This window comes from Amblyraja radiata, chromosome 11 (assembly GCF_010909765.2).
Source record: "Amblyraja radiata isolate CabotCenter1 chromosome 11, sAmbRad1.1.pri, whole genome shotgun sequence".
Taxonomy (NCBI): Eukaryota; Metazoa; Chordata; class Chondrichthyes; order Rajiformes; family Rajidae; genus Amblyraja; species Amblyraja radiata.
In genome coordinates, this window is record NC_045966.1 from 26,610,536 (window position 1) to 26,630,158 (window position 19,623).

The window sequence follows — 19,623 nt, forward strand, 5'->3', positions numbered from 1 at the left end:
GACAATAAATGCTGGCTTTGCCACTGACGCAGAGATCCCAAGAAATGGAAGAAAAAAATTAGGCCAAAAGGAGATTGTTAGCAGATTAAAGCTTGGCTTTTCAGATGTGGATTTAAGCATTTCTACTTGGAAAGAATGGTTAGTTGTTAATTTTAAACCCATGACTGATTGTTTAAGCCTGTAAGTGATTTGTGCCAATAGTAAAGGTCAATGAAGTTAGATTAAAGTTGGAACAGTCTGAAGGAGCTAAGTGGCCTCTTACTGTTCCTGTGATATCATGGACTTGCGTCCACATCTGAAAAGTCAGGCTTTATTCTTCGGAGGCATGGCATAGGTCAAATTAATATATTTTGCTTATAGGACAATGGATAACTCAAAATAATAATGTGACTTTAATAATTAAGCTTGGAAATCTTTAGCAATCAAATGATACATAAATGGCTACATAGGTTCCCCATGTTAAGAGAATGTTTTTTTTAATTAAATGTTTTTAAGGTTGTGTCTTCTCAGTAAAATGCACTGTGTTGACCACCACTCTCAGATCAACTCCAGAATCAAGAGAATGTTAAATTGTCATAGGTACTGACAACTGAGCAATACAATGTTACTTACAGCATCATAACAGGCCTGTAAACACAGTACACATTGATAATATGATAAACAAACAAATCAATAAATTAAAAACCCGAAGTCCTTTGTGCGACTTCTTAGTTCATATTTTAGGTAGTGTTTTGCAGTGTTCAAAAGCTGATGGCTGTTGGGAAGAAGCTATTCTTGAACCTGGTGGTCAGACCTTCATGATGGCAGGAGTTAAATGAGAGTTTTAGCCAGGGTGGTGTTAAACACTTATTATAATGTCAACCGCTTTCCCCCTCCATAAATGTTGCATATAGTGTCTACCACCAGCATTTTATGCGTTACTTTTCCAGTTTGGCAAGGTTGCGTCAAGAGAAAAGCTAGACAAAGGTATAATGCATACAGGGCTCACGCTTAACTTTTTTTCCCTGTTGCCAGCAATGGCAGCTCTTTAGGTTGGAAAAAAAAAGACAGTTTAGGTGGTCATTTAAGATGGCTTGACGAGTGCAATAATGTGCTCGGACGAAGTGCCATATTATTCATATTATTTCTGCTTCAAATAAAGTCACAAACTAAACATATTCACCAATCAAGACATGATATATACCTCGATGATATGCAGCAAAATTATAATACAGTATCTCAACTCTTTTTACACATTGTAATTAATGCAATTTTTATTATTTCTTTCCACTTCCAAACAAAAATGTGGTTGGATTATTCAGCGTATGATCAACTTGTGTCAATAAATCCTGGATCATGATAACATATAAGGTTAACCATGCACACTACAGATTGATGCAAGCATGTTTTCTGTGAAGGAACGAAAATTATCATGACATGGCCATAGCATGGGTCGTTATTGCTATTGGTACAGAAACACTCTCGCTTCCCACATAATTTATCAAAACAAAATATACAGGTTGCAAGGAATTTTCTAAAGGCATTTTATGATAATAGCTGTTAAAACTGGCTATACCCATCTGACAGGTTAAACATTACACTAACTAACAAGAGATGGCCAAAGGACATAAATGCAGCAAATATTCTTTTCGTAATATATTTAAAGGTGTCAAGACGCCACATTCAGATTAGATGTATGTGTTGTGAACAGCAATGAAGATACCCAGTTTGTAAGCAACAAATTTAAAAAAAAATTGTTGATAACCACTTTTTCCATCATTCCCACTTCAGAATTAACGTTAAAATTTCAACAGAAATATCTCCTGAACAAATTTGTGATGTATATGACTGACTGTAGAAGTAAAACCTGGATAAATCCAACGTATAGTTGTGGATGTTGCTCATTAAATAACCACAGTCCTGATACTCCATATTAAGAGCATTGATTTGCCGTTAAAATGAATTCTGTAATAACGTGTCAACGGTAGCAATGACAATCAAACACTGCGGTTTTAATGTTTCACGTGTTCACAATTTAATTAATCCATCTTTATGGATTAAAACAAATAATAACATTGGGAATTAAAACACAGTTGATTGCATTCCGTTATCAAACCTAGTCAGTGTTCGCTCTGAAGACATTTCCAGCACAATAGGGTCGGGGGGGGGGGGGGGTGGGGGGGGGGGGGGGTTGTGAATAAGTGCAGGATGGATAGATGGCGGTGGAGGTGGGGGTGAGAAGGCAATTGGTGCGGAATGGATGGATTGAAGCAGGGGAGTAGGTAAAATTGTGAGGGGAGAGCGCGGGGATAACAGTGGGGTTGAATGGGGGGGGGGGGGATCTGTGCAGGATGGATGGGAGGAGCAGTGCAGGATGAAGGGGCGGAGCAGTGCAGGATGGATGGGAAGGGGGGGTCAGTACAGGATAAGGAGATCAGTGCAGAATGAATAGATGGGGGGGGGGGGGAGTAGATGAGGAGGGGAGCACACGGGATGTCAGTGAGGACTGAATAGAGGCAGGAATGTGGATCAGTGCGGGATGGAGAGGAGGGACTCAGGATAAGGGGGGTGGAGGGGGGGCGTACAAAAGAGAGAGAGAGAGAGAGAGAGAGAGAGAGAGGGAGGAAGGGGCAGAGGAGGTGGGAAGGAAGGTCAGCGCTCCTCGGACAACACCAGCATCATCGCTGCAGGCACGGAAATCGCTATCAAAATATGGAAGTGACTGGGGGACAGGGGGGGGACACAATATCTTGGCGGCCGCGTGCACATGCGCACACACACGCGCGCGAGGCTTCGGAGACCCTGTGAACGGTAATTTCAGCTCAATCCAGTGCTAAATGCAGCTCAACTCTGCCTGTCTTGCCTGGTCATGCCTGGACTGATGACATATTTCCCGTAAATACAGGCAGGGATAACCTGGCGGGACAGGCAGAGTTGAGCTGGGTTTAGCGCTGCTTCTCTGCGCTGCCTGTGGGCATCGCTCCCGTCTGACATCGCTGGCCACCCCCGGGCGTGAGCTCTCGGGTAGGGACCTCTCAAAACAGGGGGGGACGTGTCCCCCCTGCCCCCCAACCCCGGGATATACGCCCCTGCCTGTCCATCGCCAAGTGCCACCGCCAAAGGGGGAGGCAGTTGGGACCTCCTCGCCACCACCTCCCCTACTCTCCCAACCAACGAGGAAGGTGCGGGGCTGAGCGGTGCAGACACTTCAGATGGCAGAAGGGGGCCACCCCCTCCCTCCCTCCGGCCTCTGCGTGCGGGAGGGTTTGTAGTAGCAGGCAGCGGCCTCTAACAGGACGGGCGGGAGGAGGGAGGAGGAGATGGAGCCGCCGCCAACGTTACCGCTGCTGCTGTTTGGGGCCCGTCATTCGCTCCGATCCTCCATCACGCCACACTTAGTATCTTTCCCAAGCATTACAGCCGTCGCCGACACAAAATGTCACGTTCCTTTTCTCCAGAGATGCTGCCTGACCCGCTGAGTTACTCCAGTTTTTTGTGTCTATCTTCGGTATCAATCAGTATCTGCGTGCCAAGCCGGGCAAAATGATTCGGTGTTCAGGTTACCCGGCGGCACTTTGGGTGGTCAGTGGCACCTGGGCAACCGCTAATTTCGAGCCCTGGCATAGCACAAACATACATCAAGGGACAGAATAAGTGATAGCAGAGGAAAGAATCTGTAAACAATGGAATAAAAAGTGGGGAGAAGTGGTTGAGCAATTCAGACCTCACACATAAAGAATAACTATTTGATCATGGTAGTATCTGAAGAATGGCTGTTGTGAAAACATTGCTGCAAGATGTTTTAGCAATACAGAAGGTCTACTATTTTGGACATGTGACACTGACATAGAAACCAGTTTCCTTTAATGTTATTGTGGGAGGCAACAAGATAGTGGAGGCACAACGGCGGCTGATATAATGCAGTTTTTTCCAAAATTACATTTACTACAATCTGTTCCTAATAATCACAGAAAACAACTGGCTTTTGGTAGCAATTAATTTATATCAAGCAAACAAAAATCAGCCCCTCTACTCTCAGCCTGAAGAAGGGTTCGGAGCTGAAACGTCACCCATCTTTTTTCTCCAGGGATGCTGAGTTACTGCAGCACTTTGTATCTATCTTTGGTATAAACCAGCATCAGCAGTTCCTTCCTACACAGTCATCTTTGTGTTTGATTCAATTTATGAGTAGTTATTATTTTTATTTTTTTAAGTCACTCCCTCTGGCAAAGAGAACAAAGAACCCAATTTTAACAGCAGGCAGCCAAAGTCCAATGAACTTCCAAAACACCCCATTTAATGACATTGTGCCCTGCTGTGCACAAGAGCTAGCAAACTACAAATTCTCCTTGATCTGCTTTTCACTCTGCTGGGTGATTAGGTGCCAATGGTGGAGATCTAGCATAACCTTAGATATTTTCTTTAAAATTAAATTATACTTCTAGTAAGCAGATGTGTTGCATATTTAGTAGCAGCCAGAACTGGAATTCAATTTAAATTCTTCTTGAGCATTAAAACATTTGAATTAACTGTCTTTTGTTGCAAACTTCTACTGACGGCAGTGTAATTTTTTCTGATTCACATTAGTGACAATTTTGTCATGTTTATGGTAAACAGTGTGATTCATCATTGCCAGCTGATACAGAATTAAACATTCCTCAAGGATCTCTAGTACACACCAGTGTCCTCCATAATGTTTGGGACAAAAACCCATCATTTATTTATTTGCCTCTGTACTCCACAATTTGAGATTTGTAAAAGAAAAAGAAAATCACATGTGGTTAAAGTGCACATTGTCATATCTTAATAAAGGCCATTTTTATACATTTTGGTTTCACCATGTAGAAATAACAGCAGTGTTTATACATAGTCCCCCCATTTTCGGGCACCATAATGTTTGAGACACAGCAATGTCATGTAAATGAAAGTAGTCATGTTTAATATTTTGTTGCATATCCTTTGCATGCAATGACTGCTTGGAGTCTGCGATTCATGGACATCACCAGTTGCTGGGTGTCTTCTCTGGTGATGCTCTGCCAGGCCTGTATTGCAGTCATCTTTAGCTTATGCTTGTATTGGGGGCTAGTCCCCTTCAGTTTACTCTTCAGCATGTAAAAGGCATGCTCAATTGGGTTCAGATCGGGTGATTGACTTGGCCACTCAAGAATTTTTCATGTTTTAGCTTTGAAAAACTCCTTTGTTACTTTGGCAGTATGTTTGGGATCATTGTCTTGGGGCAGCGGCTGAGGCTGTAGGCGAACTGGCACTTGTCGCCATAGTCGCCACAGAGGGACCGGGTTCCTCTGGAGTTGGAGCGGGGTTGGGCTGGAGTTGGCGCTGGCTGTGGGTGTGTGGCCGCTGATGTTGTCGGTCCACGGTGTCGGTTGGCCCGGCGGGAGAGGCGGAGGTGAGCTGGGGTTGGCGATTCTCGGTGCTGGGCCTGGGGGCCAGTGTCCCGTCGGTCCAGGCGACTCGAGTGGGGGGGGGGGGGGGGTGGGGTGGGGGGGGGGGGGGGTGGGGGGGTGGGGGGGGGGAAGAGAACCGGGGACCGGGGATGGTCCAGTGGCGGTTCGGCAGCGCTTGCGGTCTCCCCCCTCCCTCCTGATCTGACATTGTGCACTTTAACCACATTATTTTTTTCTATTACAAATCTCAAATTGTGGAGTACAGAAGCAAATAAATAAATGATGGGTCTTTGGCCCAAGCATTATGGAGGGCACTGTGGCAAGGGTGTCCAGAGTTGTACACACCACCATAGCCCTCCAACCCAAAAACAAATTCCCATCATGACAATGTTGCTGTTGGGATACAACATTATGAGAGGTAAAGATATTAGTGGTATTATGGCTATAGTCTTTATTTAACAAGTGTAGCTGATGCAGAAAGAGTATTACCTAAGTAATAGAATTTTGTAATGCATTTGCTCACAGTTGAAATTTGTACAAAAATGGCAATGGTGACCTTTAACTTTGAACTTTTGTTTTACAAAAAGGCACTGTGGCAAACTTGACATCTTTAAAATACGTTTGGGCATTACATTTAAAAAGTCCTTTCGCTTCCTAGTTAAACCACATAAAAGGACACAAAGTGCCGGAGTAACTCAGCAGGACAGCCAGCATTACTGGACAACATGGATAGGCGATGTTTCGGTTCGAGACCCGAAACGTCACCTATCCATGTTCTCCAGAAATGCTGTGTGACCTGCTGAGTTACTCCAGCAATTTATGTCCTTACCAGCATCTGCATTTATTTGTTTCTACGTTTAAACAATCACACCGTCATGGCACTATCTATTTACATATCCTGGAAACAGAAACAGATCAGTCAATGCCAGCAACTTCATGCAAAGCAATACTCCTACGTAAAGTACAATAGTTTTAGAAATGCATTCTCGATATTGAAATTAAAACCACAACATCTCAAAACTAATTGATGCAGTTGAGATCACTTTTAAAAATATATTCCACAACATCATATTTGTCATCAATAAAATGTGTGTTTTGTAACTACTTTAACAAATTGATATCACAAAAAGGACCACTCATAGCACTAAATAACATTTACAAAATGAGAAGCCTCCCAAAGAGCTTAGCAATGCAAAAATAACTAGGGTCAAACACCACTTGATCTACTGTAGAGTATTTAATATCTACTAAACAACAGCACTGAATTATGGAAACCAATTCTCAAGAATCTAACAGCATTCTCGCAAATCAGATCAGACCAAAAAGATGAACTGCACCAAATTGTGAACAAAACGCAGACTAAAAATGAACTAAAAAGCAGCTGAATGATGAGTCACCCTGGAATTTTTATACATCTCCATTTGTGAGAAATTCGTCAGTAGACGTATGGGTCTGATGGGTGTCTACTGTCAGGCAAGCACATGCATCAACATTAGAAGCACACTAAAGTAGAGTACAAAGAGCAAAACTAAATACCGTGGTAATAAACAATGGAAAGCCCTGAAAGTTTTCCATAACAGCTGAGATATCAGAAAATAGTTATACGCATTAAAACGATCATTTGAAAACATCTGGAGTCACAGAATCATACTGCACGAAAACAGGCCCTTTGTCCAACTTGCCCTTGGCAACTAAGATACCCCATCTACACTAATCCAACCTGCCCATGCTTGACTCATGCCCCTCTTAATCTTTCCTATTCATGATCCAGCACTTCATTTGTTGCTTTTTTAAGAATAGTATTCCTTCTTCGTACATGGAAAAAATAAAGAAATTAATCCTGTACTTTCGGCCCACCAAGTCCACAGCAATCAATGATCACCCGTACACTCGATCTACCCTACACACCAGGGACAATTTACATAAGGCAATTAACTTACTAACCTGCACATCTTTGGAATGTGAGGAAACTGTAGCAACCGGAGAAAACCCACACGGTCAAAGGGAGAACGTAAACACCCCACACAGACAGCATCCACAGGATAGTGTTAATGTATGGAGTGATCGCTGGTAGGCGTGGACTCGGTGGGAGTGGGCCAAAGGACCCGTTTCCTCACTACATCACTAAAGTCTAAAGGCAAAGCAGGGTCCCGAGGTGAAATGTCACCTGTTCATTCCCTCCACAGATGCTGTCTGACCTGCTGAGTTCATCCAGCACTTGGTTGCTTTTTTTGAATACTATTCCTTTTCCCATGGAATATGGAAATGCATCAAGATTAAAGCAGACTGAGCTAATATCGAAGAAGGGTTTCGGCCCGAAACGTCGCCTATTTCCTTCGCTCCATAGATGCTGCTGCACCCGCTGAGTTTCCCCAGCAATTTTGTGTACCTTCTGAGCTAATATCTATCCGTGTGTTTGACTCGACATCCTCAGTCCAGCATTATTCTTTATTTGTACAATTATCAAAAGTATAGAACTGCATTAATAAAAGTTGGGGTTGAATAGCATTTCATGTAGGAGACCTGTATCACAGTATGGTATGGCAACTGCTCTGTCTCTGACCGGAAAGCACTGCAGAGGGTGGTGAAAATTGCCCAACGCATCACCGGTTCCTCACTCCCCTCCATTGAGTCTGTCCAAAGCAAGCGTTGTCTGCGAAGGGCGCTCAGCATCGCCAAGGACTGCTCTCACCCCAACCACAGACTGTTTACCCTCCTACCATCCGGGAGGCGCTACAGGTCTCTCCGTTGCCGGACCAGCAGGTCATGGAACAGCTTTTCCCTGCGGCTGTTACACTACTCAACACTGTACCTCGGTGATTGCCAATCACCCCCCCCCCCCCCCCCCCCCCCCCCCCCCCCCCCGACACACCTCCCACCAGGAAAAAAATACTATGACTGTATGCACGTAAATAGATTTATTTATTGCTCATATTTATGTCGCTCTTCTAGGAAGATGCTAACTGCATTTTGTTGTCTCTGTACTGTACACTGCACAATGACAATAAAGTTGAATCTGAATCTGACTAAGAGTTGTGGTTAACTGAAATGGCCATCCACCCGTGAATGAATAAACATATGAATGTAGGTACTTTCAAAAATATGGGAGTATTTAACGTGTCATTATGACAATCTTTTCATGCGAGAAATGCTGAATCCCGTTACTGTATACATTTTCCTCCGTAGATCGTCTTTCCTAGAACTATTTGATGCAAGAGCACTGAAAACCAAAAGAGGTTTACAAATACATCATTCACAAACAGTTTTCTAAAGTTTTCACTAATAGAATCCAAGCAAATTATATACGTGGCATATTCACGTTGAACTCTAGGAAGAAGTTTCCTTCTTATCTGTAGCCCAATATGTATTAAGTATTTTTCACATTTTCTGACACATTGTGTGAAGTCTGACATCAAAAAGGTTATTCATTTGTCCATCTTCAAAAGGTTGATGGTGTTTTACTGAAAATAACATAACTTGATTTTATCCTTGTAATTTGTTCATTCACCTCAAGAACCAGCATGGCTCACTAAGTTCTGTACTTGTGCCACTGAATTTTGCTCTCTGCTTCTTCTCCAATTGTTTTATAACCCAGAATAGGACAATACCCAACAGTACAAACACCGTAAGCTTTTAAATTCACCCTGAAGTGAAAAGTTAATTGATTTCAATGTCGACACAAGGAATTGCAGATCGTGGTTTACAAAAAAAGACACAAAATGCTGGAGCACCTCAGTAGGTTATGCAGCATCTCTGGAGAACACAGATAGGTGACATTTCAGGTACTTCTTCAGATACTTCAGAAGCTGAAGAAGGGTCCCACCCCAAAACATCACTTATCCATGTTCTCCAGCGATGTTGCCTAATCTGCTGAGTTACCCCAGCACTTTGTATCTTCAGTGTGTACATCAGTGTGCTTAATATCAGACACATCCAACTGGATACTAATCAGAATTTTTATTATCTGAAACTTTAAAAAAATAAAAGACATAATTGGAGTAAAGATCACCCATGTTGTTTAACATACTGTGATTTCTGGAATAGGTAAATTGGATCAAAGATTTGCACAGAGCCAAATCAATTCCAAGTATTGGCTCATTCATTCCCTTGTACATTGGAACTCTCCCTCATCCAGTCTACAAAGAAGCAAGAGAGACAACAATGGTGGCACAAGGAAGCACCACATTAAAATATTGACAAATGCAGGCATGCATTGGCAATCACTTAAGAACAGGAAGAAGAGGACAGATTACTTGCAGAGGTTCAGGGAATCAGTCCACTGTGTCAGTGAGGGGCAATCAACACGCTGGTAGGACCTGCCCTTGGATCTGGTCAAATGCTGCTCCCTCACTCCCCCAGCCCTTCCTAATAAATGATGGCTGGCAGCTGGAGGAAGATACCAACTGGTTCTCTATGTTCGCATTTATTTCAAAAGGGCTAGAATACAAAAACATGGATGTAATGCTGAGGCTCTATAAGGCGCTGGTCAGACTACATTTGGAGTATTGTGAGCAATTATGGGCACCATATCCGAGGATGTGCTGGTCGTGGGTCTAGGGAAGGTTTACAAGAATGTTCCCAGGAATGAGTGTGTTAATATATGATAAGCGTTTGTCGGCACTGGGTCTGTACTTGCTGGAGTTTAGAAGAACGAAGAAGGACCTCGCTGAAACTTACCGAATAGTGAAAGGCTTGGATAGAGTGGATGTAGAGAGGATGTTTCCACTAGTGGGAGAGTCTAGGACTAGAGGTCATAGCCTCAGAATTAAAGGATGTTCCTTTAAGAAGGTGATGAGGAGGAATTTCTTTAGTCAGAGAGTGGTGGATCTGTGGAATTTCTTGCCACAGAAAGCTGTGGAGGCCAATTCAATGGATATTTTTACAGCAGAGATAGATAGATTCTTGATGAGTACGGGTGTCAGGGATTATGGGGAGAAGGCAGGAGAATGGGGTTAGGAAGGAGAGATAGATCAACAATGATTGAATGGCCGAGTAGACTTGATGGGCCGAATGGCCTAATTCTGTTCCTATCACTTATGGCCTTATGACCTCAAGAGAAACCATGAGATAAAATGTTTAAATGTGTTAATGAAATCTACACTGCACTCTCTCAAAACAGAAATGTCTACTAGCTTTAGCGAGTTACAGTAATAAAAGTCAATATTACATTGCCAAGATTTTGACCTTCTTGTTCACAACCCAGCCATTTCTATTACCGACAATTAACAGCTACTCACTTCAGAAAAATAACACACTCATAACGTGAATACAATAATAATAGTAGTAATAATAATAATAATAATAATAATAATAATGTAAAATGAGCTTTGAGCGTTCCACAACGATCAGGGCAAAATGTTAACGTGGGTGACATTACTGGGACAGGGACTATTCTAACTATTTCACTAAAGAAAAAAAATCCAAAGTAAATTGTAATAGATTTTAAGCCAAATGGATTATTAAGACTTCACAGCTTGCTAGTTTAAAATCTCCTGTAGTACCTGACGAGTTTCAAGTTGCGTGCTGTAAGCTACAATTTCAGAAAGGAAACGTGAGACTGGTCAGGTAATGCAGGAGATTTTAAACTCATGTGCTATGAGACAATGCTTCCGGGTAGAACCGGACCCACGTTGGGTCAAATCAACGCGTGCCACGTGTTAATAAATTAAAGCTGCTCCCATGCTTCAGAGAATGAAAGAAAATTAAATGCCACCAACCACATAAATCGTCCCACCAAAAAAGGGACACATAATTCCCTTTACTAAACACTGGAATTGCACGATTCGGTGCACTTTATTGTTATTTTTATGCACAGGTTTTTAAAAGGACAGGTAATGCATTTGCTGGAGTGCTAACATTAGCTGGGAAACTGTTCCACATCTGATAAGGAGACAGACCCGTTATAATGCAATTAATCAGATTTCACAAATGACCCTTAAAGGTGCTTTTTTTTGGCCGGATGACCACCCCGCCCGCCCGGTGTAACCTGGACCAGGGTTGAAAGCGGAGGTGATTTCAGCCTCTGGTTTTGACCCGCCGGGATCTGCATGGAGCTGCTGCGATGGAACAAGGGTTGCAGCAGACACAAGGGGACAAGAGCAACTTGCCTCCAGAACTCTGCAACATTTCTGTACATCCTCTACCAACCTTGCCTCTACAAGAAATACATACCGATGCATGCACACTCCCAACTCACCTCCTAACGTCGAATACCATGACGGCGCCTGAAATTGCAATCAGTTCACTAAATGCAATTGCAGGGGATTTACCAGTGGTAAAGTGCACAACTTTCTCTGGAACCCTCCGGCTACCGCCCGGATGCGTCGTCACATTTGGACGCCCTGTATTTCGCTATTGGCTACTGAAAAGCGACCTGCTGGTCTTATTCCGGTCTGGGAATGCAAGAGAGTTGTTGCCAAAGATCTTTGGTTGTTGCATCTAATGGGAGTTTCCAACTACACGAGAAAATGACCTCACGTTCCCACCCCCAAGAAAAGACGCGCTTTAGATTCACGGTCATCATTTAAAATAAAAGTGACATCTCTGTTCGGGGTGGTTAAGGGTGCAGGAGAGATCCTGTCAAGCGAAAGGTGCAGGAGAGATCCTGTCAAGCGAAAGGTGCAGGAGAGATCCAGTCCAGGGATTGCAATGCTGAACAGACTCTGCGATCTTGCGCTGGGCACATCTGCTTCCAGCTAGTCAACCGAAACTAACAATTTGTACAGGCTGATGATAAAGATCTTGGACTTTTGAACTGTGCTGAGCTTGGATATTTGTCCCACCAGTTTTTGGAACAAGAATTGAATCCACAACTTTCTAATTCAGTGGCATAATCTCTATCAAATGAACCAGAAGTAACACATGGACATTCCGTTTAAAAAAAAATACAGGATATTAATGATATAGAAGTTAGACAAAAGTGCTGGAGAAACTCAGCGGGTGCAGCAGCATCTATGGAGCGAAGGAAATAGGCAACGTTTCGGGTGAAACCCTTCTTCCTTCGCTCCATAGATGCTGCTGCACCCGCTGAGTTTCTCCAGCACTTTTGTCCACCTTCGATTTTTCAGCATCTGCAGTTCCTTCTTGGACATTAATGATATAGATTCGGGAATACGGAATAGCATAATTTCAAAGTAATATAATGTGAAAACTCGTTTAGGTTTGGAGGCATACGATTGCTTGCAGGTGAAACGTAGATGGAATTTTCCTTCTGTATAATTGATGTTCTCAAAATGGGTAAAAAGACGAACAAGTGATCATTTCCGAGTCTTTTTTGAAAATCATGATTGATTAATTAATAGTAAATCCTATTTACAAAATGTAGGATTTTTGACAAAATAAAGACAATGTTATTTGGACTTAGAAACATAGAAATTTGATTTGATTTAATTTATTGTCATTGTCTTCAATGAAGAGACAAAATTATTTTTCCCTTACAGTAATACAAAAAAAATAAAATTAAAATAGAAAAATAAAAAAACACAAAACACAGACCACAACACAAACATCCCCACAGCGGCACCAAAGTTCCCCACGGTGAGGGAAGGAACCAGAGTCCAATCAACCTCCTCGCCGATGTTCCCCAATGATCACCCGTGGTCGGGGCCACCCGAGCACCCTGTAGTCGCCGCTACGGGTGGCCCGATGTTCAGGCCCTCTCGCCAGGAACCTCTCGTCGGCCACCTTCCACCGGAGTCCGCAGCTCGTGCTGGGCTGAGATTCGCGCTGGCGACCCCCGGCAAAGGGTCCCAGCACTCCGCGATGTTGAGGTCAGTGCCGCCCACGTTGGGAGCTCCGCACCCACAGCTCCGAAGCTCCAAGCGGTGATCCCGGGAAGGCCTCGCCCGCTCTGCGATGTTTCCAGCGCCTCGCCGCCACTGCTGAAGCTCTGGTCCGTTCCCAGCAGGAAAGGCCGCGGCAATCCAGCTGGTAGGCCGCGAGGGGGGGGGGCGAGGACGCGACTTGGATAATAGCCGCATCCTCGCCAGGAAGCGACTGAAGGACGGTTTCCCCCTTACCCTACCTGCTTCGCCCCACATAAAATAACGGAAAAAAACACACTCTAAACATAACAAAATAAAAAAAGACAGCCAGACCGTGGGCGGAGGCGGCTAGCAACAGCGCCACCGGATGTCCAGAAACATAGAAAATAGGTGCAGGAGGAGGCCATTCGGCCCTTCGAGCCAGCAACGCCATTTATTGTGATCATGGCTGATCGTCCCAAATTAATAACCCGTGCCTACCTTCTCCCCATATCATTTGATTCCACTAGCCCCTAGAGCTCTATCTAACTCTCTCTTAAATCCATCCAGTGATTTGGCCTCCACTGCCCTCTGTGGAAGGGAATTCCACAAGTTCACAACTCTCTGGGTGAAAACATTTTTTCTCACCTCAGTGTTAAATGGCCTCCCCTTTATTCTAGGACTGTGGCCACTGGTTCTGGACTCGCCCAACATTGGGAACATTTTTCCTGCATCTAGCTTGTCCAGTCCTTTTATAATTTTATATGTTTCTATAAGAACACCCCCTCATCCTTCTAAACGCCTAGTCTTTTCAATCTTTGAAAAGAATGTTTGATAAAAAATCTTGTAATTGAAGCTATGGGATTAAAGAAGTCACTGGCACTGCAGATTCTCAAACAGGCAAAGGAGCTGAAAACAGTCAGTGCTGGCCTGTGCTGCTTTTTCATAAGTATGTAGAGTCTGCATTGATGACCCATAATGATTGTTATTGTGACCAGAGTATTGTCCAGAGTAGGGGAATTGAGAACCAGAGGACATGCTGTAGGTTTAAGGTGAGGCAGGAAGGATTTAATAGGAACCTGAGTGGTAACCTTTTTACACAAAGGGAGTGGGTATATGGAATGAGGTAGTTGAGGCAGGACTATCATAACATTTAAGAGACATTTGGACGGGTTTGTGGATAGGATAGGTTTAGAGGGTTACGGGCCAAGCGCAGGCAAGTGGGACGAGTAGATGGGGCATCTTGGTCAGCGTGGGCAAGTTGAGCTGAAAGACTTGTTTCCACACTCTATGACTATGACCATTTCAGTGTCAGTAAAAATCAAATCAACCCTAGATTTGATATTTCATTCAAAAAGGCAAGCATCATTCTGAGTATATCCGTGCTGTATGCTTGAATATGTGTGCACAAGTTACTGGAACAGCAATTGAATCCACAACTTCCTAACTCAGAGACAACATTTCTGTCAATTGAACCAGCAATAACATATTGACGTCCTGTTCTTTTTGACATACATTAATAACTTGGACATACAAAATGTAACAACATAATTTAAAACTTTCACAATAACCCAAAACACATAAATGCAGCCATCACTGAGAATAGTAGCAGAATGTTTGGCGGATAAAGGCCATCAAAGCAAATTACATAATACTTAGAGGTAATGTGATGAAAGAAGAAATATACAGCAAGTTCAAGTAAAATGTTCTGCCTGAAAGGACTGGACGGCTGGTGCAGTGTCAGCCTCTTCACCTGATTTAGCCTCCTTCCACTTTTCTGCCTCCTCCCATCAACCTGAGATAATAATTTTGCTTCCAAAACTCATGAGTCATAGAATTGTGCACAGAAATAAGCTTTTTAGCCCACCAAGACTGCATTAATCATTAGGTGTCCATTTATGCTAACATAATGTTATTCTCCGCGCATTTGTTTGTGGACCTATAATAACATTAAGATGTTGTTCCTATTTCCAAGCTTAGTGATTAAAAAATATTTTAGTTCCTGCAGTGGAGGGAGAAGAATACTGAAGAAGGGCCTCGACCCACATCGTCATCCATCCATGTTCTCCAGGGATGCCACCCGACCCACCGACTTACTCCACCACTCTGTATTTCTTCAGATACTAGTTTAAATCGAAGATAGACACAAAATGCTAGAGTAATTCAGTGGGGCAGGCAACATCTCTGGAGAGAAGGAATGGGTGACTTTTCGGGTCGAGACCCTTCTTCAGATTGAAGAATGTTCCTCGTTTAGCAGGTTATATAGCAAAGCACACAGTTTTGGTCTTACCTGAAAAATGTCACATTTAGCATTAGAGGTAGTGCTGAAACTATTTATTAGGCCGATCCCTAGGATGCTGGGTTTGCCCTTCTCCCCATAACCTCGGACACCCGTACTCATTAAGAATCTATCTATCTCTTCCTTAAAAATATCCATTGACGGCTCCTTGGCTTTCTGTGGCAATGAATTCCACAGATTCGCCACCATCTGACTAAAGAATTCCCTGCTCATCTTCCTAAAGGATCATCCTTTAATTCTGAGGCTATGGCCTCTGGTCCTAGAATCTCCCACGTGGAAACATCCTCTCCATATCCACCTCTATCCAGGAGTTGGGCATTATGATTGGGACAAATTATTTCACTTAGAAGATGGTGAATCAATGGACTTCTCCACCCAGATGACAGTGGAGGTTTAGTCATTGGGTTTATTCAAAATAGAAATTAATAGATATTTAGATATTAAGAGAATTAAGGGATAAGGGAAAAAAGTGCAGAAAAATGGACCAGAGCCAGTAGATCATCCATAATTTTGCTAAATTGTGGAACAGTTTCAAAGGGCCAGATTGCCTTTTCCTCGTTCAAATGCTTATAGAGTTATAGTCATACAACACGGAAACAGGCCCTTCAGCCCAATTTGCTCACAATGAACAGCATGTCCCATCTGCACTAGTCCCACTGGCCTGCGTTTAGCCCATATCCCTCTAAACCTATCCTATCCATGTACCTGTCTAAATGTTTCTTAAATGGTGCGATAGTCCCTGCCTCAACTGCTTCCTCTGGCTGCTCGTTCCATACACCCACCACCCTTAGTGTGAAGAAGTTACCTCACAGATTCCTATTAAATCTTTTCCCCTTCACCTTCAACCTATGTCCTCTAGTTCTCAATTCCCCTGCTCTGGGTTAGAGAGTCTGTGTGTCTACCCGATCTATTCCTCTCATGGTTTTATATACCTGTACAAGATCACACCTCATCCTCCTATGTTCCAAGGTATAGAGTCCCAGCTTGCTCAGCTTCTCCCAAAAGCTCAGTCCCTCGATTCCTGGCAACATCCTCATAAAATGTTTTGATATTCTGACGTTCTAATATACATTTTTTAAACATTCTATTCCATTTGCCATGTTACTGGCACATAGAGTGTCAAATTAAACAACCTTGATGTGATTTAACTCAACTTTTACATTTTGCTTTTAAACTATTGATATTACTTCAGGAAAGAATCCATAAATTAATAAACATTTAAATACTACTCGTATGTTGCCTGACATTGCTGGTTTTCTTTCACTCATACTTAAAACACATGACCCAAATTGAATACAGTATTTTCAATATATGGTTAACAGGAGTCCAATGAACTGAACTGATTATTTTTTCTCCACTTAGCAGAGAATAGTCGTAATGTCCCATCCTTTACATCGGCAGCACCTTCCAGTATGCCTAAGGAAAAGGATGTAATGAAACTGCTAATTACGACAAAATTAATGTAGAAATATCTCTTCCTGCTTAGTGAGAGGTTGCAATTAAGTTCCAAATTTGCATTACAAGCTTCAGAATTTCTATTGCCCTCGATGTTTTAAATAGAAGTGGAAGTAATTAGTGTGAGTTCTTGCCTAGCTAGTTCTTGCCGAGCGACATGATTATTAGCAAATGGAAAAAAAGTGGCTTGTCTAATATTGATAACTCTTTTCAGACATAAAGAGTTGCCTAAACATCTATGCTGAGTATAAATTTAGAGTAAATAATCTAGAAATTCAGTTATTCTCTGTGTAATGCACTGTTATTTGTTCAAGAATGTGCTTTAAATGAAGCATATATTAAGACAATTGGCCCCGATTAACATAATTCACCATGTATTGCAAGTGAATGAGACTAGAGAAGGATTTTCAAGTTTACCTCTACAATTAAACTTACATGTTGCATGTACTAAAATTTGATATTAATTTTAAGCTGTGTGCTTTTTTTTTACAGCTGTTAAAGTATTGAGGGCAACCTGCATGATTGTAATGGTGACTCTTTGCCTGCTGGTCCCAGAAGATGATCTACTGCCATCCAATACAGTCACTCTACTTGTTATTTTTTCTTCTGCCCGTAAATCTAGAATCATTTCATGCTGTTCTAATAATATTTTTCCTTTTTTTCTACCTATTGTACTTGAGTTTATCTTGATTGTATTTATGTATAGTATTATCTGATTTACAATACGATACGATAAAACTTTATTCATCAGCGGAGGGAAATTGGTCTGCCGACAGTCACAACGCACAATGTACACAAAAACTTGAAATTAAAAGTGAAAGCAAAAAGAAAAAAGACAAGCAACTGTTGGCTGGCTGCAGTGTGCACTGCGCCTTCACCGGAACAAATGAATAAACAAACAAACAAACACTGACTTATTCCCTGGGCAGAGGATTCTAAACTAGAGTGCACCTCCGCCCCACCCCCCCCCCCCCCCCCCCCCCGCAATCACACGTTGGGGGAACAGACCCAACGGGTCTGCACTTGGTCTAGTTAGTTGTTAAAAATGTCCCAGAATTTATGTGGTTGCAGGAAAATCGGGGGAAAGCTGATGGACATGTGAGATATAACATGTTACAGAGGAAAAAATTATGGCTTGTTCTGATAGGTGGCACGGGTACAATGGACTCAATGGCCAGCATGTGAAGTAAAAATATAGTAATAAAAACAGTTTATGGATGATATGGATTGTACAAAAAACACATGCCACAATATTTTCATGTTGACCAGATGCCTATCTAAGCTAATCCCACATGCCTGCATTAGGCCAATATGCCTCTAGGTCCTCCCATCCTGTCTTAGTACTTGTTCCAAGTACTCCTATTAAACATTGGGTCTGCCTCCACTATCTGCTCTGGCAGTTCATCCCACATTTTCACCACCTTCTGTGTGAAGAACCCAACCCTCAGATCTCCTTTAAATTTATCTTATCTCACCTTAAAACTGTGACCTGTAGTTCTAGATTCACCTGCCCTGGGGAAAAAAGATTCGGACTGTCCAACTTGTCTATGCCGCTAATAGTTTAAAACTTCTATGAGATTTTGGTGAGAATAAATACAGCCTATTCAATCTTCCTTTGATCTACGGGCTGAGGACGGGGTCGGACTGAGGTGGACGAGCCGCATTGCCAAGGACAGAGGGGGACCCGGTGGAGGGGGACGAAGAGGGGATGAGTACTTTTTGTAACTTTACCTGCACCTTTCAGGCACCTCTTTTGTGTACTTTATATTAAAGATTTTCACTGTACCTGGCTAGGTCATCATCATCATTGTCATCATCATCAAAGATCATACCCTCTGGCCCTTAAGAGGAACTTTTCCTTCCTTGGCTATCCTCTTGCTTCCAATATGCCTATTAAAGGTTTTATAACTCTCCTTTAACCAAAGGTTATTTTATGGCCCATTTTGCCCTCCAAATTTATTTCTTAAGTTTGCCCCTATATCAGCTATTAACCTCAAATGATTTGTTCATTTTTAATTTCCTGTCTCTGACATAGCTGACCTCTTTTCCCAATCAAATCTTAACCAGCCTTAACTAACCGGAATTGCCCAAACGTACCACTTTTCCCTCTTACAGGGACATAGATGTTCTAATTAATATCTTGTTTCTAAAAGCCTCCCACTTATCAGATGTTGTTCACAGTGCCCCTCTGGGTTTCGGCCCGAAACGTTGCCTATTTCCTCCGCTCCATAGATGCTGCCGCACCCGCTGAGTTTCTCCAGCACTTTTGTCTACCTTCGATTTTCCAGCATCTGCAGTTCCTTCTTAAACAACTCATCATATTCTCCCAAGTTCTATCTTATATGGATCAACATCCACCTTCTCAAAGTTTAGGGAACTAATTAGAGGATCAACTTGATTTATTTCCATGACCGTATTAAATCTTACTGAACTGTGGTCGCTCTACCCAAAGGGTTCCTGCACAGACATTTCAATCACTTGGCCGCCCTCATTCCCTCAGATGAAGTACAGCTCCTCTCCCACTTGTAGGACTCTAGTATTGCTTCAGAAAACCTTCTTGAAAGCACTGATTTCTCCCCATCCAAGCCCCTTGCACTAAAGTTCATATTTTAACCAAATTGTATACTCAAACACTCACCATTTTACTATAATAACTTCCAATTGTACAAATTCCTTTATTCCTCACCTTCTTTCCGCTAGCCCCCCCCCCCCCCCCCTCCCCTCCTCCACCCCCCTCCCCTCT

At 42.6% G+C, this 19,623-nt stretch overlaps 1 protein-coding gene across 1 annotated transcript in view; it reads right to left on the reverse strand.

Annotated features, from left to right (window-relative positions):
• The window catches only part of ergic1 (endoplasmic reticulum-golgi intermediate compartment 1), a 74,815-nt gene extending 63,039 nt beyond the window's left edge, over positions 1-11,776 (reverse strand). The window contains exon 1 of the mRNA XM_033029586.1: positions 11,581-11,776. Coding sequence (XP_032885477.1) covers positions 11,581-11,600 — 20 coding nt within the window. The 5' untranslated portion in view covers positions 11,601-11,776. The remainder of the gene's footprint in view (positions 1-11,580) is intronic.
• Positions 11,777-19,623: the final 7,847 nt, after the last annotated feature.